The sequence below is a fragment of the Cynocephalus volans genome, chromosome 1, assembly GCF_027409185.1.
Source record: "Cynocephalus volans isolate mCynVol1 chromosome 1, mCynVol1.pri, whole genome shotgun sequence".
Taxonomy (NCBI): Eukaryota; Metazoa; Chordata; class Mammalia; order Dermoptera; family Cynocephalidae; genus Cynocephalus; species Cynocephalus volans.
The window spans coordinates 81940150-81963177 of NC_084460.1; the positions used below are offsets into that span (position 1 = coordinate 81940150).

Sequence of the window (23028 nt, forward strand, 5' to 3'; positions counted from 1 at the left end):
GATTCAAGGGGAAATACAATAGACCACACCTCTCAATGAAAAGATTACCAAAGAATTTGAGAGCCATGGTTTAAAACTGCCACAAGTAGATAATTATCCCTGTTTTTACTGATGAGAAAACCAGAGCATAGAGGAGTTAAGCAATTTGTCTAAGATCACAGAGCAGGTGAGTGATGGAGTTAGGATCCAGTCTGACTCCGGAGCAGAGAGCTCTTGAACACAATAGCACCCCCTCCTGAGAAAGGCAAGCCAAGGACATCGTGAAGTCCTCTGCCCTCTTGGCTGAGTGAGCACAGAGCCCCTCCCCTCTTCCATCGCGGAGCCCCAACTGACATATCTCCAAGAATATTCTGCCCTGCTCAGGGGCTATAAGACCTTGTTATACCTCTATAATTCTTAACTTACGGTTAAGACAGAAAAATTCACATAACTTCCTGAGTTCTTTACAAGCAGCAGACACTGAGACAATTGATACAGGAGTGACTTAGGTTGATTGGGGGGTGCCTGGGGCTTAGTGGGTCACCAAACAACTTTGTGGTCAGCACTGACATCATTATCCCTTGAGCTAGAGCAGAGATCTATGGGCCTGTGTGGGTCACTCCTATGCATTTTAACCACAATCCTATGCATTTTAACCACAAGGGCCATTAGCTGAATTTTTTTTCCTTCTTCAGAGCTAGTTTTCATATGCACTGTGCAAGTGCGTGCGCGCGCGCGCACACACACACACACACACACACACACACACACACACACACACACACACACAGACATCTGCACACATGCAGACTCCCACTACTTCCAATCTTTTATTTTTTCACTCCCACTTTGGCCTCAGTCTCCCCAATTGTAAGGTGATTCTCATGCCTTCTATCCATCAGAAGTGTCAGGAGGATTAATTACGGAATCAGCTATGGTGGGCTTGCCATTTTCACATTAGGAATGAAAGAATGGTTGACATGTTACATGGTTCACTGACATTTATAAAGCCTTCCTTTCCCAAAGGCATGTAAAATAAATTTAAGATCTGATTTTAAGGCTTACACAAAAGGAATAACCCTCCTCTTGCATTGTTATACTTATTTGAGGAAATTCACATTAAAACTTTTAAAATTCACAAGAGACTTTAACTAAGAATGGCTAATGAGTCTCCAGATGTCATTTTTTATAACTCTAATATGATGATCAAATACAATTTAGCAAACCCTAATGATGTAAGGTTAAGAGTAAACACTATTAAATGAAGCAGAAGTCCTAACTTTGCAGAAGAAATAGCACTGCAAAACTTCAGCATTGCAAAGTTGTTGGGAGTTGTCTGTAAAATTTCCATGTTCCAAGTTACCACAGGTAGTGGACGCCTGACCTCTTCTTCGGGGAGGGTTAAAGATACCCTTTCATCCAGAGCCACAGACCCAGCTCAATTACAGCCTGTGGCAGGTGAGGGGGTGGAGGAAGGTGTGGGCAGGGAAGAGGAGGGAGGCAGAAGCAGAAAAATCAATTCAAATTACTTTGATGACAGTGACTTAGAGTCTTCTTTGAAAGGCAGACACGATCCTCCACGATGCTGGCAGCTCGGACAGGGGCAGCAGGAAGTCAGATCTCAGATGGGAAATCCAAGTTAAGGAAACAGTCTGGGTTTTCCACATTGGGGAAAGACAAATCTCCTAAGAAAGCCTCAGAAAATGAGAAAGACAGTTGCCTCAGCCCCTCGGGGAAAAGCCAGCTGCGGGCGCAGCACCTGGCTGCTCTTCGTGAGGTGGAGATGAGCTGGTACCTACAGCTCTGCGACCTGTCCAGCGAGCACGCCACAGCCACCACCACCGGCATGCCACACAGGTAAGCCACTCTGCTCAGCCGAGACACTGTGTGAAGGGGCTCTGGAGAGTGGGTGCTTTGATTTCTGTTCCCGGGCTGCTGGAGATCTTAGTGGCTCTAAATGCCTTACAGATGATTGGCACTCCAGCATGTGCTAACCTCAGAGAGCAGAAACTTGGTGCAAATGGTAAAACACCCCTTGTGAGGAGGCCGTAGATGCTCAAGAGCTGAGAAGACAGAGTATTTAGAATTTTTACTCAAGTAAAAATCAGAGAAACAGTTCAGAGATTTTAAGGAAACGCTCCCTTCCAAAACAACAGATAAGACTTTGCAATCTTTCTGCATTTCCTTTTCCTTGAGAACTTATGGGTGAGGGAAGACCATGTGTTTTGTCTGTTTGAAAAGTGTATAGTTAAGTAGTGTGCACTTGTTGAATGGTGATCATGCTGGCATCCGGGGTACAGAGTAGATAGAGCACATTCACCACCACTGTAGGGGCCTCAGCCCCTTGTCCAAGATAAATAGCATCAGGAGAAAAAGGCATTTTTAAAGAAAGAAGGAAATGTAAGACAAATCCCTATAGATTCTCTTTCTGTTCTTTTCTCAGCCTCAGCTTCAAATAGTGCAAAGAAAGAATAATCACACATATTTCAGTGTTGTAAGGTGAGATATACTGAATAAATTGTCTGGAGTCCTGAAATTTAAGGATGAGCATTTCCTGTAATTTGTACAAAAAATATCTTAGGAATTAAAGATAATTTTGCAAGGAAAATTATCATGAGCACAAAGCCTAGAATAGCTTTTTTCATTAAATGGTAATAAAAATCCATTAGAGATAAAAAAACAAATAGCTCCAATGAAATGGTCAAAGTACAGATAACTTCTTTGTAGGGACTGTGTGGTAACATAGATATTCTGCAAGTCTATTTATCCAAAGCATCCAGTGTGCTCTGAGCTGCTCTTGGTTTTATATTTCTAACTCCAAAAAGACACTACAGAAAAACTTATTTAGCAATTGGATTAACTGGTGCCCGTAGACTAAAAACTTGTTGGACTGCACACTTCAAGATGCCTCAACTTACTTCCATTTCCCCCTTTTCAAGGCGGTAATAGAATAGATATTTCCAAATCTAAGCCACTATCCAAAAATTAACATTTAAAAAGCAGAATAAAATAAAAACTTCTGAAAATGTTCAGTGAAATATGTTTACTCTTCACGGCCAGAGTGATTTGTTTGATGCTCGTACATTAGCTGTTATGCCCACATATGAGACACACGAGAGGAGGATCTGAGGACAATAGTCTCTTTTTAAAAAGCGTGAATGGGCATGTTAGTGTTGGAAATGCATCTTATTACACATCTTATGTCTCGAATCATTACATATCTCTCATGTCTATACATCTTAAAACTAATATTAAGGATGTCTGGAAAAAGAGTTAGTGGCGAGAGAAAGTCTTGATAATGGTTTGCTTCTGTAAGGTATTTCTTGACTTTGGACCAGTAACTTCCCTTTAAGGAATCTAATACAGAACCACAAAATTCTTGCTGTATTATCTGACGTTGGAACAACATTTATCAAGTCAAAGTGGAATATTCGTTAAGGTAACCAGGTTTAGTGTGAAACTGTTGGGGAAAAACACATCTCTGCTCTTTTTTGCTTTACTTAAACAATAACAACTCGTCCTGTAATCAGAAAAGATTGGGTTAGACATGATCCAGAATTAACGTCCTCCATGGTCATCTGCCTTGTGTGTCCCTTATTTAATGAGTGTGTTGAAAAAGCGTGAAGGTCATGTCTACTTTACATCATCAAAGATTAAAAATATCCCATCCTCCTTTAATTCCACAACATGATTGTTTCCAGGAAGAAACCAGCATGTGTTATTGAAATCAAGTCCATTTATCACTTAGATAAATTTACTGCAGAGCTCTGTTTGCATAGCTCAGAAAATGAAGGCAATTCTCATCACCAGCTCCTTTCCTCTTTACACCTCAGTGTGGGAACTACCTACACCTGTGGAGTCCTTGAGTTTAGTGAACAGTGGCAACTACTGATGGTGCAATCTCTTCAAATTTTATTGTAAGCAAGAGAATGTCCGATTCCCCAAGCCACCCAAGTTTTTCTTTCATTTGTAGATGCTGGCTGGGAAGAAGTTACAGAAAGTTTTTCTGAACTTTCAATTGTCCTTTCTTCCAACAGTACGGCCCAAGAGTGGTATCTCCATCAGAGACCTGTATGTGGAAGATAAATATGACTAACTTGCATAATATTAACAAATGTACTCAGCTGCGAAATATTACTTACAGGACAGAATGTGAAAGGCATTGAAGAGTCTTTGAAGACATTACACGTTTGCTATTGGCAAAAGTTCTGTGGGTCTTTAGTTAATAGTCATCAGTACGGAATTGTTAGAGGACTCTAATTCCAATTTCCTTTCTGGGAAGATGGAATTAAAATATTTTACAGCAGACTAATTCTAGTTTATGAGGAATTTGAGGATTGTTTATGCCCAGGTTCTATGATAACCTTTATTTGAAACAAAGGGTATTACTAAATGATTAGAAGAAAGCATCAGGGATGTTCAGCAGTCCTGGTATACTTAAAAAATAAAATTGCAAGAAGCAGGTCAGAGAATTCATGCTAGTCTTATGGTAAGTAGTTCTAACCCCTTTTCTCGGCTGTATCTACATAGGACCCTGCAATGAAACAATCTAATATAATTGGCTTCATACTGATTTATTGTTCATTTCAGAGTTGTCTGATGATCTTGTGATGCTATTGTATTTTATGTGAAATCTCATTCCCCTACACACCGAGGGAGGGTGTGGTAGGGGCCAGAGTCCCAGAGTGGGAGGCAAAGGATTGGTTTTTCCTCTCAGTTCCTGTGTAACTGTGAACATGATTTTGTAAAAATGTATGTACTGTTTTTAAATAACATTTTTTTCTGATTACAAAAGTATCACCTGAACTTTGTAAAAAATTTTGAAAACAGAAAAATATAAAGAAAGGCAACCGTTGTTAACATTTTGATGTGCTTTCTCTAGCCTTTTGAAATGAAATTGTTCTTTATATTCTGTTTTTTGCTTAATATTTTACCATTCTATTTTATTATTTTATAAACCATTTAAAAATGTGTAAGGTCTATATATTATGACTATATTGTTTAGCCTTTCTTCTTTGTTACTTTTATCATTATTACAAGTAATATTACAATAAATATCTTTGCATCATATTTTTAAAGAACATATATCTGATTATTTTTCTTAGGCTCTAATTTTAGAGTGAAGTTAATGGCTGAATGTATTATGTATACATACATACACATATATATGAATACACATATATACACACATATGCACACATATGCATATCTATTTATTCTTAATGTATATTGTCCAATTGCTTTCTGCAAACATTTTTCTCAACGTACCTTCCCAGTGACAAGAGAGTGCCTACCTCATTGCTTTCTCTATATTATATAGTGTTCATATGAAATCTTTACAATTGAGTTTTATAGTTGGGTAAGTTAAATAACTTCTCTGAGTCTCAATTTTTTCAACTGCAGAAAGGGAGTAATACCCCTGTAAAGAACTGTTGTAAAAATTAAATGAGATAATGTATATTAGGCCTTACGGCTAGATTAACATCAGCACAGCCAGTTTAAGCAACTTTCCACTCTCCTCCCGCTCCCCTTTCCCTTTTCTGCTCCAGGAACTGGTCAGCAAAATTCCTCTCCTGGGAAGGGGTAAACATGACCGTCATCATCAAAGGAACATCTTGTGGGCTGTGGTAGCAGGCTTCGGGCTGGAGTGCTTTGCACTGATATAGCGATGACACTAATCAGAAGCCTGTGCCCTAACCGACCAGGTGTTAGCAGACCACAAGGGCTGTGTCACCTTGCCCAGCCTGCCAGAACCCTCAAAGACTCATAAACCTCCTGCTTTCCTTTGTTCGGGGGAGCTGATCTAACTTGGTCTCCCCTCCACACTGGTGGAATAAAGCTTCTTGGCTGAAATAGCGCCTGGCTTGGGTCTCTCTCTCTCTGTCTCTCCCTTTTCTCTGTCTTGCCGACCCTAACAAAGTACAAGTGATTTGTTTTCATACTCTCTAAAATAAGGATTGAGATGTGTCCCGTATAGCAGGGAGTACTTGTCTTATGAAGATAATGAAGGATGGGTGAATCCAAAAATATCTGGCAAAATGTGTATTTCACCCAGCTCCTGAGAGCCGAGCATCCTGTTGTGCTCAATTACCATGCATGACCCATTGCAAGTTCTTACCAAAGGCTTTTCAGGGACACACACAATTGCCATCCTCCTTGGGGAAAAGCGACCTGGGGATAGAATACAAACAGCTTTTAAATACCATTAGTATTAACATTCTAAACCATAGCTGACTGAACCTATTACATTGAAACTTCTGTGGACATTTAGTAGGACAAATAAACATGTAAGTGAAAATTTAGCTATAGCGTTCTGATAGTGATTTCTACCATCTTAATGAATGTTTCTTATTATCTAAGACAGTGGTTATACTGAGCCACTTTTCTACTATTCCTTTATCAAAACTGCTTGATTTCCTAGAAAGTGTTTACTTCTGCCTGCTTCTAGAAGGCCAGATGTGGTTCTATGTGAGGACATGCAATTCTCCAGCATGAGTTTTGATGGACTCAGTTCCTGCCAGCACTGCAGCCCATGGTCCAAGAGCTTAGAAGACTCTGGCTGAGTTTATGCAAGACGATCTGAGTTTATGCAGTTAGGAGTTTATGCAAGAAGATACTGTTGTTGAGTATCAAGCCTGATATCTGTGAATGAACATTCAACAGCCCTTGATTTGAGCATCTTGTTTGCACAAGTCTCTGCAGGTGACACAAATACGACTTAGAAAAGAATCTAGTCTCACACAGCCTATGGAAGATAAGACATGTACTTAAATAAGAAGTGATGTAGAAAAGAGGATCATAAAATTCAGAGAAAGGAGTGAGTGCTCCCAGCTAGAGTGATTGGACCTGGACTTCGAAGATGTGCAGGACTTCGTCAGGAGGAGAGAGGGCCTGGGGAGGGCAATCCATGTGGAGGGAAGAGTGGGCAAAGGCACGGACATATGCAAGTGTGAAATGGAGATGGAGAGCCGTGTCTATTCATGAGGCTCCTGCACGCAACCTGGAAAGGTCCTTGCCGGCTGGAGCTGGGAAAACGGGGGAGGAGACTATTTCAGGGACTGGGGAGTTGGGCAGAGACCAGGCATGGAAGAGAGGCAGTGCATACAGGCCACTCTCAAGAAAAGGCAATAAAGGCGAGGAGAGAGGATAAGAGTAGATTCTAGGGGAAATTTGCAGGAAAAAGTTGATTTGTAGGCAAAGGGGAGGAGTCCATGGGAGACAATGCACGTAATGCAAATAATAAAGTGAAATCCCTTAAAAGTCTCTAGAGACATGGAGCCTCTTGGACATCAAAGGCAGGTGTCAGCTTTGGCAAAGGGAAGTGCTGGTGGGGCCTGGGATGAAGAATGAGCCTCTGGAGTCCTGTGGTCTGCAGGCTGCGTGCCAGCAGCGCCGCCCACCAGCCAGGAGGCTCTGGGCAAGACCCGGCCTGAGAGAGGCAGCTGGCTTTGTAGTTAAGGCCATAGATCCTGGAGCCAGGGTGCTGGGTTCAAGTTCTGACTCTGCTGCTTTCTAGCTGTGTGACTTAGTTTCTTCAGCTATGAAAGGTGAGTAAAAATAGCACCAGTGCCGTAGTGTTGTTATGCGGATCACATGACTTAAGAAAAGCACATAGAACAGGGCTTGGCACATAGTAGGTGTGTTACTATAAAGGACCTTAGCGTAGTTCCTGACAAGTGCTCTATGCCCTTGTTTACTTTCATGAGACTACTACTGAATATGCCAAACTTAGGGATACCCCCCCTTTCTGGAGTGTACTCACTCTGATTCTGTAAATGGGTGTGAGAATACCTAGCTCATAATACTGTTATGAAATGGTGTAAAACATCTGGTGTAGATTAATCAATTTTGGTCCCCCTCTCTCTTTTCCTCTTTCTTGCCAAGCTAGAATATAGTAGACAACCTCAGGAAGACGATGTCAGGGACAGAGTATGGAGGATGGAAATGAGCCACAATGGAATAACTTTGAATTATTTAAACTAATATTTTTTTCTTAGAAAAGTCTATTGATTGGATTATTTTCTTCTTAAAGAGAAAGCTTTTCCTTTTCTAAAAGATGATACATATTTCTCAGAGCAGACAAATTTTTCCTTAAGGCCGTAATTCTTGTCATGTTTATATGAGAAGTCACAAAGAAGTATCATTTTAAAGATGTTGAAACATCAGGACATTTTATGTAGTTTACTATGATGTTAGTCATATGCTAGAAAGATTGCTTCCTAGTGCATTGTTCTATTGTTTTGTATGTTCGAGCAAATCTTAGACCATCAAACAATTAGGCTACGAGTGAGAGAGTGAATCTTAACAGGACAGGAATTTTTAGGTAGCTGAGAAAGTTCCAGCATCCCAGTAGCAACCTCTGGGGAGGGGTGGCTTTGCCATGGTCTCTAAAGGTGGTGAGGATGCCTTTTAATTCAAGAAACACAAGGCTGTCATTGACCTGTGCACCCGGGGGCAGTGAGCTGGCAATAGATATCTGGACAGGCACCTCCTCCCCACAGAAGTAGCCAAATACATAGTGTCTTGTTTCATCAGAACACTGTGATTGCTTTTCGGTTATCTTGGAAAAACTGAGGTCTGCGGCAGTTTCTCAGTTATATTTCTGTTAGTTGGATGTGTGTGTGTATGTATGTGTGTGCGTGTGCGTGTGCGTGGTTCTCTCTGAAGGACTGTAGACACCTCGAAGGCAGTATCTATGTCTCGGTCTTGCCCATAGAGTTCTTTCCTAACTGGATGTTAGTGGATTATATAAAGCACAGGAGCTTCAATTCTTCTTGCCCTGAAGTCTCTGTTTTCCAGGGAACAGGTTTGTGTTGTGTCATGAGCATTGATTGAGGGGTCTGGAGCCATGGTTCAAATCCCAGTTTTGTGTGTGACCATAAGTAAGGTTTTAAATTTCTCCAGAAATCAGTGCCTCTTGTGTAAAGTGAGGAGAAAGACAAAATGATCCCTTGGGCTCTTTCCAGCTCTGAGCCTACATGGTACAATAATATAAGCCAGAGCAAAAGCATAGAAGTTGGTGTCCTGCTCACTGACCTTTACAGAGACCGTATAATTGTATTACTTCTGCCAGAAACCCCCCCCCCAAAAAAAAAACCCAAAAAAGAGGTGATGCTTTGTTTTGAAGTTATTGGAGCAGCAGAAACATTCTCTTTGATTTTTAAAGTATGTTATTTTAGTAATTGGTTGACTACAGACAGGTATGTTTAATTTTTTTAAAACTTTTTTTTAATAGAAAGAGACAGAGTCACACAAACAGCTACGGTTTGTAACACTCCTGATTATGGAATGTTCTCACGTGCAGTATCTCATTTGCCTTCACACAGCATAAAGCACGTACTCCTGTCTCCTGCTCTCCTAGGGGTAGACCGTGTGGTCATCCGGGTCCAGACGCCAGTCTCCTGGTCCTAGCCCAGAGCCTGTTACATGCCTTCAGTGTTTCCCAAACTATGGCACCCTAGTCGTACTGGAGATGATTTTGGGGGCATATGGACATTAAATTTCTCAACAAGTTTATATTTATTTTCATGAATATTAGGAAGAAACATATAACTTGTACCTCAAACCTATAAATTCATGGATATTATGGCAGAAGACAAGGTTAAGTCTTAAAATAAGTGAATTAATTTAGAGGAAAATAGTCACTAAATATGAGTAGGAGCAGAACTCAGATCTGACAAAATCCTGAAGTTGGTAACCAAAGGACTATTTATTTTATCCCCTTCACATTTATCAAGCACCTGTAGAGCATCACGCCCTCTGCCAGGGCTTTTTATATTCATTCTCTTTAATCCATAAGCAACCATGCAGACTTGTTTTAACCCATATTCCAGTGAAAAAGTGTATAGTTCTGCCTATTCACTTTCTTTGTGATAGAATGTTCTCTTTGGCTGGAAAATGTTCTTTTTCCATCAAGGGCATGAAATATTCCCTGAGCTGCCTCTCTGCTGAACATGCTCAAGTGTATTCCAGGTTATCTCTCTGAGCCATTATTACTCTCTCCCAGCCCAAGGTCAGCCTTTCTAGGTCTGTCTCAATGACCGAATATTCTGCTTCTTTGTGGTAGGTGACATCATACTGTGATTTTAAGATGTAGCTTTAGTTATACAACTTAGTTGTGTCTTACACAGTTTAGTTTATTAATTTTTCACATTTGCCCTTCAGACTGCGGTCCAGTTCTGGCATCAGCAATTAGAGGCGTTGCACATCTTGCTTTCCCTGTAAGCCTCTGGGAGATATAAACTGGGGACAGTTTGATATAAGCTTTGATGTCAGTCCCGTCTATGTCTGAATCCTGGACTCAACTACTTCCTGTCTATGTGGGCCTCAGTCTCCTCACCTTTAAAATGGAAATAACCATGTTGCATGTCCACAGCCTTGGAAGGATTTAGTGAGATAACATCTGTAAAAGCGATAGCAGTGCTGAGCCACGGGAAGGGGCCTGCGGTGGCACCACTCCCCTTCAAAGTGCTGTCAGCTCCTGCTGTGTTGCCTTCACACTCTTTCTTTCGCTGGGTTCCTTCTGTGAGCTCTTGTGCCTGGGAGAGGTCCCCAAGCCTAAGCAAATGGTTCTGACATGCTGCTTCCTTCTTTGCTTCACTCAGAACCTGGTTCTTCCACAATTTTCATTTATGCCCTGATTTAAAATCCTTTCTGATGAACACGGATCACACGTCTGTCTGACACGTCCTCTCTCCATGGGCAGTGGATTGGTCACTTGTCTCTGGAACAGAAAGGCCTAGGCTTAAACCCTGGCTCGGTTGCTGGCTAGTTGTGTGAATTTCAGCAAATCACATCCCTTCTTTAAGCCTTATTTTGTCACCTATATGGTGGAAATAAAAACATCTGCATTATCCGTCTTCTAGGGTTTTAAGGATTAGATCCAAAGTAAGTGGAAAAATACTGCGTATGCTATAAACCACTCTGTGTTTGCTGTTGTATTATTTTTATTACCTTCTAATCTAATTTAGTCTAGAACATAGATGGACAGGGTTTCTTAATGAGTTGACCTAAAACTGTGACATCTACCTTCTTTTCCTAATATCAGCAACTGGTTATTGAATACTTATTATACACCCAGCACATTCCTTAGATTATTCCATTGAATCTTTCCCAGTGATCTCTGCACATGAGCTGCCTGTTTTTATCATCTCCACTTTACAAGAGGAAACTGAGCCTTGGAAAAGATCCTGCCCAACGTCAGCCAGCAAGTGACACAGTCCGTGCTTGAACCTGGAGGGTCAGACTGCAGATGCCACCTCAACCCCACAGATGCCTCTGTTCCTAGTGTGGGTTGATTATAGGTCACTATTAAGATGTCGCTTCAGTAATTTAACTTTTCACATTCACTTTCCACCACACTGTAAGGTTCTGTAATGTGGGACGTGGGAGTCACCCCTTCCCCTCCCCACTGAGGTCCTCGTTCCTGCCTGGCACGTGTCTAGCAAAGGGCTGAGGGATGTTGGGAAGCAGCTCAGAAGGGAAGGAATTGCTCGGATGGACAGCAAATGGTTGTGCCATGGAGTGTGCTATGAATTTTAATATTTCTTCAAGCTTCTCTCCCACAAAAGTTATTTCCTTTTTTTATTCATTGAAAAAAAATTATTGTACATATCTGTGGGGCACAGCACTGACTGTCTAAACCTGCCCCACAGAAGTTATTCCACCAAAAGAGCTGTATAAGCACGGATGCCCAGGAGGTACTCAGTGCCATCCTCCATTAGATGAATTTAACTCAATTTCAGAACGTGGGTTTGAGTCAAAGTCTTTGATTGTTTCCTTCTCACCCAAGCTCTGAGAGGACACCAAGGTTAGACTTCAGCAGCTGCCTGGCCTTTCCAATTTTAGCCTTTGGTTGTCACTAAATGGTATGTGCTAATGTCCTGCCAGAGATTTTTACTGTTGTACTGTGTGCTTTTGCCCTGTGGAAGAAGGAAACAACATAGTTCTGAGGAGCACTCGCTCACGTTGCTCTGAAGATGACAGGTGAAACAATGCTACTTTTCACCTGCAGCCTCCCTAGGCCTGTGAAATGTCAGCAGCTGTCAGCCTTCCAGTTTTAGTGAAAAATCTCCATTCCAAGGCAAGAGAAATCGGGAGTTTTGTGTGAATTGGTACACACATTGTAACCAAATTTCAAACAGAAATTACCAAATAATTCTTCAGTCACCGGGAAATTAAAGTGGATTCCCAGCCAGACATCTGGCTCTGGTTCCCAAATGCTTATGATGCTTAGGCTGTAGGTAAATGCCCCTTACAAAATAAAGTCTATGAATTTTATTAAAGATAACCTTAGTTACTAAATCCTGAAACCTCAGTGACTCGACATAAGAAAGTCTTTTTCTTACTCATGTAAGTTCAACCAGGCGTAGGAAGTTCCAATCGGGTGGGACCCAGGCTGATGAAAGCTCTGTCATCTCCACCTTTCGATTTCTAATTTGTAGCTGAGCACTGACACTGATCCAGCAGACAGCAGAGAGTATGGAGGATCACGTGGAGGGTCCATTTTATGAGCCAGAACTGTAGGTGGCATTTGTGGGCAGAGGTAACATGGGCTGGAACCCAGGCACATGAGCACAGTAAACTGCAAGAGAGGCTGGGAATTGTAGTCCAGCTGTGTGCCTAGGGAGAAAGAGAAATGGGCGTGGCGAGCAGCTGGCCAGTCTCTGCCACAGAACAGTGGCCAGAGCAGAGCAAAGGAGATGCGAGATAGAGTTTGGCTATTTCTTACAACATGCAGGGACCAAGGCATTCCTTTACTTTTGACATTATTCTCCTCATTCAAAGCCTGACCCGCTTCTCTGGTCTGTTTCTGGCCATATGGTGGGCCAATGTCTTTTGGCTTCTCTACCTGGATCTCATCTTTCCTGTTTCACTGAGAAGGCTGATGACACTTCAGAAACCTGTAGATGGTGATCTGATATCAGCCTGCCAGGGACGTGAACACTGATGAAATAAACAGCCTTCCTCATGCCAATCCATGAGCACCCACCTCTCATTTTAAACCTCTGAAGTTTTTCTCATTACCCTAAGAATTGCTCATGGCTGGATGGGCCTCCTGCAGCTACTGTTTTGATCCTCCTCCAGCTGGTTGTGAGGTGGAATTGCCACCGTGCAGTGGGCCGTCACTTTCCATGGGAACAGCCACTGACTGGTGCCACAGACACAGCTGATATCTCACAATGCAGGATCAGGCCCACAGAAACTAAGGTCAGAAAGCATCTGCTGAGGGCCAGGAGAGCTCACTAATCCAGTCTGCTGTTTCAGAACCGGGAAGGTGTATGTTTTTAAGAGGTGCTTCCATAAAAGTATGTTCATTCAACAACAAAATCATTACACATGTTTTTCTATAATGCACCTACAGAATTGCTAAAGACAGACAAGCCAGTCACTTTGTTCCCAGAAACAGAAAACAGTGTGGTTTCAATGTAATATTAAATAAAACTGCATATCTTTATTGATGGTCTGGCATTCCATCTGTGAATCACATTCAAGATATGTGCACATTTTTGTGTGAAATGGTGAGGAATTTGGAGAATAATTGGTTAAGAAAATTGGTTTGTATTCAAGAGACCTTTTTTGTTTCATTACAAATATCTCCCACTTGAAATATTTCATTTAAAAAAATCAAAGTCCCAAGTGCATCTTGTATTTTAATCTTTATATTTAATTTGGTTACAGCAATGAACATTAAGTATGAAACAAGCTGTCCAAAGGACTGTTGAATTATTTAGTTAGCTCTGGGACTAAGGAGGTAATATTCAACATAAACAATTCCACAAGTGGGATGCATTGGAAAGATCAGCTCTTCCTGTCTCCACACTTAGTAATTTGAATGATGTGACTGTTCAAACACCAGTTGCTTCTTGAACAAAATATTAAAAGCTTAAACCTATTTGTAATATTTTATGTTCCAGATGGTCACTTATCCAAAAGAAATGGCAAGGAAATATTAAGTTTAAATGTGTTTTTAAAGTATTTTCAGTTAAATGAATTTCCAAAGAAGTCAACGTTCAGAATTAGTTAAAAAAAAAAAAAAAAAAAAAAGGAAAAAAATGTACTTACCTTCAAGGACACTCTTTAATTACTATATATGTAATGTTGAAATAATTTCTAATAGTCAAACTAGAAAATTAAACAGAATCTATTCAAGAGGTTTCAACATCTATTGTGTTTCAGTTCTGGGGATGGGGGATGCATATCGAGCTTCTTGCTCTGAATAATCTTGAAGTCTTTTTAGGAAAGACAAGACTACAATAAAGTTTTATTGGTGTGATATTAGAAGTATGAACGAAGTGCTATGGAAATACAGATAAAGGGACAATTAGTTCTATCAGGAGATCGGAGACAGGGAAGAGAAACGTCAGGAAGAAATACACACACGATACACCATTACAAGGATGAGCAGGAGTTTGTGGGCATGCGAACCAGCGAGGAGGGAGCAGGAAACCAGCGAGGAGGAGAGGAACGCGTGGTCTGCAGCTCAAGAACAAAGTGGACCTTTTCTTAGGCTAAGAACTGGCTAAACTTCCAAGTGGCTACTCATGGCAGAAAAGCACATGAGGATGGGCTTGATAATATTTATAAATGCAGAAAATACTCACGATGGGGCCTCATTCATCTGACATTGTCAGAGAATGAAAATTTTCACCCAAGTGATTTTTCCCAATACCTGAAACTTTCTAAGTGTCAAAGCTTTATTTTCACTTTTTAAACCTGCAGAAACCACTTGACCACTCTAGTTCATCTTAATAAATGTCAACTATTGTGCTATGTTAAAATGTCCTCAGGAATGATTAAAGCTTATAGAAATATCTGCCTGGAAAGGTAGAGGTCTCATTTTGCTATTTTATTTTTAAATTTTGGCTCTGGATTCCCCTGTCCCCCTTCATTACTTTTCTGTATCCTTATCTTGCTGTGAACTTTTCTTGCTGCTGTCAGTATGCCTCCTCTAATAGCTGTTTTCACCTAATTTGCTATCTTTGCTCTGCTGAGGAATGGGAAATAGAAACATCAGACTTGACTGAATTAGGGATGAGAAAGTGTACCTGGTTTACGAACCGAGGCGCTCTCCCAGGAGGTTTGAAACATGGGCTTTGTAATATCCTATTTGTCCATTTGTTGATTCTTGTTTGCATGCTATCTAGCAAGGTTGCTAAAAAGGTAACCTCTAGAAAATTCAGTTGTTACTCTATTTGAACTAACATTTGAATCTGTTTGGGAAAATGCCAAACACTGAAATTGCTTTAAGTTGATGTTTATCTTGGGATTATCCTTAGAGATTTTAGAAAAGCAAACCACGTAGGACACAATTTTTCAAAATGTTGATGGAACACTTGTACTCTAGATTTTACAAATGTCCCAGCCAAAGAGAACATTCTATCACAAATGAAGTAAGTGAAGCGAAGCTATTCATTTGTCTTCCATCACAGAAACACACGAAGGGCTTGTCTGTGGATCACTTTTTCAACAGTATTGCCTTCGAACTTTGGTCAATAATTAAACGTTTGTAATTATTATACAGTGAAATGACATTTCAAGAGGCAGCGTGGTATATTCGGGGATTTAAAATATATAAACTGGTTTAGCTTATTTAACTCTGGAGAAGTAGTGCTGTTTTCCCAATTTTTTCTGAGGAAGAAACTCGAAACTCAGGTAGCACCCAAGTCACACAAGTAGTACGCCGTCAGGCAAAAACTGAAGTCCCTGTCTGCCTGACCTCTGAGCCCACATTCCTGGAATCTTGCATTTAATTCCAGTTTTCATAATAATTGTCTACTTACTGTTGCCAATTTACCTGGATGGTTGTTTCCTTATTTGTAACAAGAGTTTGATGACAAACCTAGATTTTTTGATTCATCTTAAGTGCCTCGAGGATGAGGGAGAGGTAGAGTGGTTTGGGTGGAATGATCCCATCGAGACCTCTCAGCAGTGCGTTGTATCACAAAACTGAAAGTATAAATTTTTAGGAATGCTTTAGTAGCTGAGATTTACCCTTCATGATGCCACATCAAATACAATATTTCTTTTAATTTTCAAAACAACCCTATTAGGTAATACTGAACTATCCTTTTCAGAGGAAGGAACTGGGACTCAGAAATTGCCACGGTCAACCCACTAATGTGCTGTAGGGGCAGGACTCGAACCCAAGTCTTCCTGACATCTCAGCCCACGCTCTTCCTACCATACTCCCCTCCCTCTCTGTGGCAGTTCTTCTAAGCCAGGCCAATGCAGACTGGGATAAAGAGGGGACATGTTCTCAGCACCCTGGAAGCATGAATTTGGTGCTGTCAGCAGCACGGGACCCCAGGACTAGCCTAATCCCAAACTCCTCATGGCTCAGCATGACTTACAAAGGGAGCCCAAAGCCTAAATAATGGTACTGAGGCTTCATCTCCTGCCCTTTCCATCATCCTCACCCACCTCTCCTCCAAGGCACTTTGTGCTCCTAACAGACACCTTCTGAGGCACATGGTGCACTTTTGCACATCTGGGTCCCATTGGCCATTTCCTTAGCTTTAGCTTTAGACTACAGACCACATTTTAGCATCTTTTGGGAATTTTTGCAGAAAAATCAAGAGAGTCCTGCCCAAAGAAGTGAGGAGAGTTTTTGTTACACATGCCAGAGCTCTGCTTGATTATGCTTTCTCGTTGTAGATGTGAGTCATCGTGGGATAAATGTAGAATTATAGTTAAATCCTAAGGGCCAGTCTTGTCCACAAGCCCTTCACAGGACAAAGAAGAGACTTGTAGATCCAGCCACCCATAAGTATGCCTTCTTTTTCCTAAAGCAAGTATTTAACATAAAAATATGACACATCATGCGTGGGTTTTTTTTATGCTATAGTTGCAAGAGTGTATAATATGGAAACAGTAGGGTAAGGAAGAGAGATAAAATGAGGATGAAGTGAAGATACTATCTTCCTTGGGAGCCAGAGCAGAGGAGCTGGGCTGGCTTCTGGGGGCGTGGGGGTGGTGGGGGTGCTTATTCGCATGCTGCATTCACGCACCGTAGCATGCTGCCCACCCCCCTAGCCTACTGGGACAGTTTTATTGTATTCCCAGAGAAAATCTGTACTACAAGTAGGTGAGAGGGATTGTGTAGGAAAGTGCCAATGAGTGATAAACAGGGAGATGTTCAGGATTAGGCTTCTTGCTTGATTGCAGACTTCTGAAAGAGCTCCCTCTACTCCTCCCACCCCTCATTTTTACCATGGACATTATTCTCAGGGAAACTTCCCTGATCCTCTGCTCCTCCTCCAACACTGGGGCCGGGATGTCCCCCACTGCCTGCCTGCATCTTAGCTCACATTGCCCTGCTGTGCAGTCTTTACCGGTCTCTCCCCTCCCCTCTACTGAGAGCTCCTCAAGGACAAGGGTCAAGTTTCATTCATTGTGCTTTGTTGATGTGACACACGCATTTCTAGCTGAGGTCTCACTACATACAACTAGACCCCAAGGTAGCTCTGGCAAAGGTGAAGAGAAGACAGCAGAGACCAGAGAGGCGATCCTTTGGGGTGGTTCTCAGTCTCATGATGTCACCTGCCAAGCACGTGTGAGCAGACAAGTGAAGATGAAGGAAGTTGAAGTTCCCATAAGTAATCGGAATAGGACAACGTGCTCTGAACTGTGCCGGGTGTCCCTTGTCCACGTTCACTTGGGCAGCCCCAGTGCTCCTCGCCCCAGCGGTGGGAACAGTCCCGTCCTCCCAGCCCCACCAGCTCCAGCCTCAGTTCTCAATTCCAGGCCAAGACACGCCCATAAATCCAGCATACAATGTTCAAAAAGTCACTTATTTAGCCAAGAAAAATTTAAAACTAGGCTATAAATGTGTTTAGTCTATTCCAAGAATAATAGCAATGTCATGGGCTTGGTATCTTAGAAAACTAGCTAATAATTCATGGAATCCAAGGCTCACCAATCTACGCAGGAAGGACACTCACCTCTAGAATGTTTAGCCCAAGTGGTTTTTAAGACTCCCAAGAAATATCAAGAAATATAAAAAAATATCAAGCTGGTTATTATGGAGGTTACTAGCTTGTATCAAAGACTTTACAGTATAGAGGGGGAGTTAAAATGTGCATTGGCAGGAAGAGATGTTTAATAATTCTGAGACAGAATATTATAAGACTGTGTTTCCCAGAGCAGGTACAAACGTCACTGGTGGGCAAGGAGGTGATTTTAGTTGGTACATAGATGGGGCATCAGATAACTGTGGTGCACGTTTTAGAGACGGTCTGTTTCTGCTTCAATTTCCTTTCAATTCTTCGATTATCTAAAGAAAAAAGAAAAAGGAAGTCTCAGATTTGTGCTAACGTATCTCAAACACCTCTCCAACACCTTAATCTCTTCAATAAAAACCAAAAAGAGGTAGGACTCTGGTTCTGGGCGGTTGGGCACCAACAGTGTCCAGTTGCAATTTAATAGCATTCTTCATTTTTATTGTGTTTTTTTACAGGCTACCCTCTATTTTATTACAAGTAATACGGTTTTTCTGTTTATGTTGGTAGTGATATGTTTCCTTACTAAATGTCTTAGTTCAGGCTGTTATAACAAATTACCACAGACTGAGTGGCTTAAACAACAGACATTTATTTCTCACAGTTCTGGAGGCTGGAAGTCTGAGATCAGGGTGCCAGCTGGATCAGGCCTTGTGAAGGTTCTCTCCCTGGTTTACAGACTGCTATCTTCTTAAGTGTTCTCGAAGAGAGACTGAGCTACCTCTCACCTCGTCTTACAAGGGCATTACCTTATAAGGCTCCACTTCATGACCTAATCACCTGCCAAAGGCCCTAAGTCCTCAGACCATCACACTGGAGGTTAGGATTTCAACATACGAATTTTAGTGGGGGGACACAAGCATTTAGTTAATAATAAGAAATAAGTTCATTTAGGTAAAAACGAAAATTTAATTCCAAATAGTGAGTAATGGTACAGGATGTACAAAAGTATAGCAGAAGTTATAAGGGGTTTGCAAGTGTTTGTGAAACAGTTCAGAAGTGTCATCTGAGTGCTTTAGATTTGAATTGCAAGAGGAATTTCAAGGAATGTTTGTATCTAGGGGCTGGGTGATCGGAGAAGAATTCCTAGAGGAGGTGAGCTTTAAGGGGGTGTTTGAGTACATGGGGTGGGGGTGAGGCTGTGTGAGCAAAGACATGGTGGTGGGTGAGGGGCGGGAGCAGGAAGCCTGTTGAACTGAACGAATAGTTCATGTCCAGGAGTCCCGGTTGGAGCAGAGTCACAGCTGGAATCACATGGTGGAAAGACCCTTATGTGAAAAGTCTCTTAGCTTTTTTCTTTTCTTTCTTTTTTTTTTTTTTTTTTAAGCTTTTTGAGATAATTGTTGTTTACAATAGAGAGATCCCATAGTGGATTGAATTATGTCCCCCCAGAACTCACTGGACTTTGAATTGTGTCCCCCAAGTTTTATATATTAGAAACTTAGCCCCACTGTGACTGTTAAGAGGGTGGGAAATCCTATTATGGTAATTGAAAGATGAGGCCTTGAAGAGGTGATTGGACTGTAGGACCGTGTGGTGAATGGATTAAAACTGGTGGTCAGAGGCGTGGTTCTGAGGGCTGTAAAAGAGGAGGAGAGTCTGTCTTTCTCTCTCTCTCTGCTTCCACCACCTTGCAATGTGAGACCACTGGGTCACCGTTGCCACCACCAGATGGACCTTGGACTTCCCAGCCCCGGAAACTGTAAGCAAATAAATTTCATTTTCTTTCTAAAATACCCAGTCCCATATATTTTGTTATAAGTAACAAAATGGACTAATACAGATCCCATATACCCTTCACCCATTTTCACCAAATGCTGACATCTCACATAACAGTAGTTCAATAGCACAACAGGAAATTGATGTTGATACAAGATACCAATCTCGTTTAGATTTCACCACTATTACATGCACTCGTGTTTGTGTGTTTTTTTGTATTTAGTTCTATGCAATTTAATCACGTGTCGAGTGGCATAACCCCCACCACAATCAAGACACGTAACAGACTCATCACAAGAATCCCTCAACTACCCCTTTATAGCCACAGACACCTTCCTACCTTCCCTCTTCCCTAACCCATGGCAACTATTCATCTGTTATCCTTCTCTATGATCTTGTCAATTTGAAGAATGTTATATAAATGGAATAAAAAGTATGTAACCTTTTGGTATTGGCTTTTCTCTCATCTCACAGTATAAGGCCCTTAAGATCCATCCAAGTCTGCATAATAGCTCATTCCCTTCTACTGGTGAGTGGTGTCCGTGGTTGGATATACCACAGTTTAATCATTCGTCCACCATCGCTGTTTCAGTGCTCGGCTATTAACGAACAAAGCTGCTGTGAATGTTTTTGTGGAGGTTTTGTGTGAACACAAGTTTTCATTTTTCTGGGATAAATACCCAGGAGTGTGATTGCTGTGTCATATGGTAAGTTTGGAATGTTTAGTTTTATAAGAAACTGCCATTGTTTTTTCTGCAGTGGCTGTACCATTTTGCATTCCCATCAGCAAATTATGAGTGAGACAGTTTTTCTGAATCTTTGCCAGCATCTGGCATTATCACCATTTTTATTTTAGCTATTCTGATAGGTGTGTGGTGATATCTCATTGTGGATTTCATTTGGAAATGATCTAATGATCTTTTCATGTTCTTATTTGCTGTCTGTGTGTTCTCTTCAGTAAAATGTCTGTCCATATCTTTTGCTTATTTTCCTATTGGATTGTTAAGATATTTATGGTTGAGTTTTGAGAGTTTTTTTCTATGTTCTAGATATAAGTCCTTTATCAGATATGTGGTTTGCAAATATTTTCTCCCAGGCCGTAATTTGTTTTTGCATTTTTTTCACAGCGTCCTTCATAGAGCAAAAGTTTCTAATGTTGATAAGGTTCGATTTATTAATTTTTCCTTTATGGGTTGTGTTTTTGGTGTCAAGACCAAGAATTCTTCACTTAGCTCTAGGTCCTGAAGATCTTTTTCTTGTTTTTACCAGGAAGTTTCATAGTTTTACATTTTAGTCTATGATCCATTTTGAGTTAATTTTTGTTTAAATATAAGGTGTAAGTCAAGGATTCACTTATTTTCATTTTCTTTTGTTTCATTTAGTTTTGCTGTGGATGTTCCAATTGCCCCAGCATCGTTTTTGGAAAGGGCTGTCTCTCCTGCACAGAACTGCTCTCACACTTTGGTCAAAAATAGTTGGCCGTGTGTGTGTGGGGGGGGGGGGGGGCTTTTTATAACCTCCTTATCGATATTTTCTATCATTTGACATCAACACCTGAAAAAGAAAAAGGTTAAAGGACTGTTCACCTAAATGAATCATACCACTATATAAAAAATTATTTGATTATGAAATATTTGATAATCTAGAGAGGTCTCATTATTCACTCATGACTCATCCCCAAGGCCTTAATAGTGCATATGAAAACAGACGATTTGGCTCATATCCCACCAAAATATTTTCTTTTACCCAAATAGAAAGACATGGGAAAGAGTGCCCATATTTCTCCCCAGGGCCAATACATAGTTGCTTACGTTTGGCTTTCAGAACATTAAAGGCACAAGAAAAGTGATTGGCCTCTGTCAGGCTCCTCTTTGTCCGGGCCTCGGCAGAGACATGTAACTAAGTCCTCTGCTGGGGACTTAGGAGCCTGCTCCCATATAAAAACGATAAGGGAGATCAAAGGAATCAGGCTGATCTCTTTTACAAAATCACTGAAGCCAGATAACCCAAGTTAATCACGGTCAGTCTTAAAGCTAAGTGCTGTGAAATTAGCTTTGCTTCTCTTGGCTTTTGCAACATGCATCTGTATAAACCTGCCTGTGCAGACATCCCTAGCCCCAAGCTGGGTCTGCCAAAATCCACTGAATCAGCTCTGAAGTGTAGACGGCACCTAGCAGTGACTAAGGCCCAGCCTCAGGCAGCCTGCTGGCCAGTTAGGCCCAGTGGAGCAGCGGAACGGAGATGTCTGGAGAAGTTTTTACGTGTCCATGGAATTTCGTTGCAGGAAACCACCAAGGCAGAGACGGGAATGGCATACAGGTACTGTCGATTGCAATGTTATCCAACCAGGGTGCTGTGATGAAGTCAAATATGATTGTTATTTATGAAATAAGGATTGAAATAGCAAAACAAAATGCTATAAGGAAAAGAAAAATACTTGCAAATGTAGTAAGCCATCTTCTCTTCTTGAGTTGTCTTACTTTTTTGAGCTCTAAATTACCTTTGTCTTTCCTGAAAGGGTTACACAAAAGACACTCAGGCTCACCTGGGGAAGGTCCTAACCATGTGCTCACTAGAAATAAACTGGGCTCTGAGTAGGTAGGTAAATTAGCAGGTCAGAATGAAGAAAAGGAACTTCATTCTTCTCAAGGGAATAAATATGTTAAGAGGAGAATTTTTTAAATGCTGCCTGGGCTTCAAGACTGTTATTTTCTTCTAAGCCTGACTCATGTGGTCTGTGCTAATGGCTAATAAAGAAGTTCAAGTTCTTCCTGAAATGATGCACTTTTTATCAATGTAGCCTGAGATAAATGGCTGGTTGTGTGCTAAGCTTTCAGTACCATTATTAATTCCGTGAAAGATTAGCAAAAGGGAGAATTTTTTTCCCCAGGTATAGAGCTATATATGTAATCTTTATATATTGCTCTGAGATGGGAAGTATTCTTTTTCAGAGCAATTACTGTTCAATCATTCTGTAAGACATGCCTGTGCTTAGCTAAATCCCTCAGCAGCACCTGTACAAGTGCTTCCTGGACCAACACTTGAGTTTTATACATCCTGGAAGCTGAGTAAAAGCTGTTCTGAGGACAAGATACTGAAAACAGAAAAAACAACTTAGCACTTGTAAAGAATAGTTGTCCTAGCTCAAGTCAAAACTTGTACTTCACAGGGTAAGATTATTTTTATGCACAAGCTGTCTCCAGCACTTTAATTTTTTCATAATCTAAAGGTCTATTTCAGTGTTGTAGCTACTGCTCTAATTTATCAGCTAATTTTATTAATAAAGCAATTTGCAATTGATCTGGCTCCTCTCTGGAGAGCAAAGTATTTT

The 23028-nt window shown here is 41.1% G+C and overlaps 1 protein-coding gene across 3 annotated transcripts in view; it reads left to right on the forward strand.

Moving 5' to 3' along the window:
- Window positions 1-1561: 1561 nt before the first annotated feature.
- The window catches only part of KCNAB1 (potassium voltage-gated channel subfamily A regulatory beta subunit 1), a 406409-nt gene continuing 384942 nt past the window's right edge, over window positions 1562-23028 (forward strand). For 2 of the 3 annotated variants that reach the window (XM_063094889.1, XM_063094906.1), the window contains exon 1: window positions 1562-1836. In XM_063094889.1, the coding sequence (XP_062950959.1) occupies window positions 1562-1836 (275 nt within the window). Of the gene's footprint in view, window positions 1837-21774; window positions 22017-23028 lie in introns of those variants that run through there. The other variant, XM_063094896.1, reaches the window with a different exon arrangement.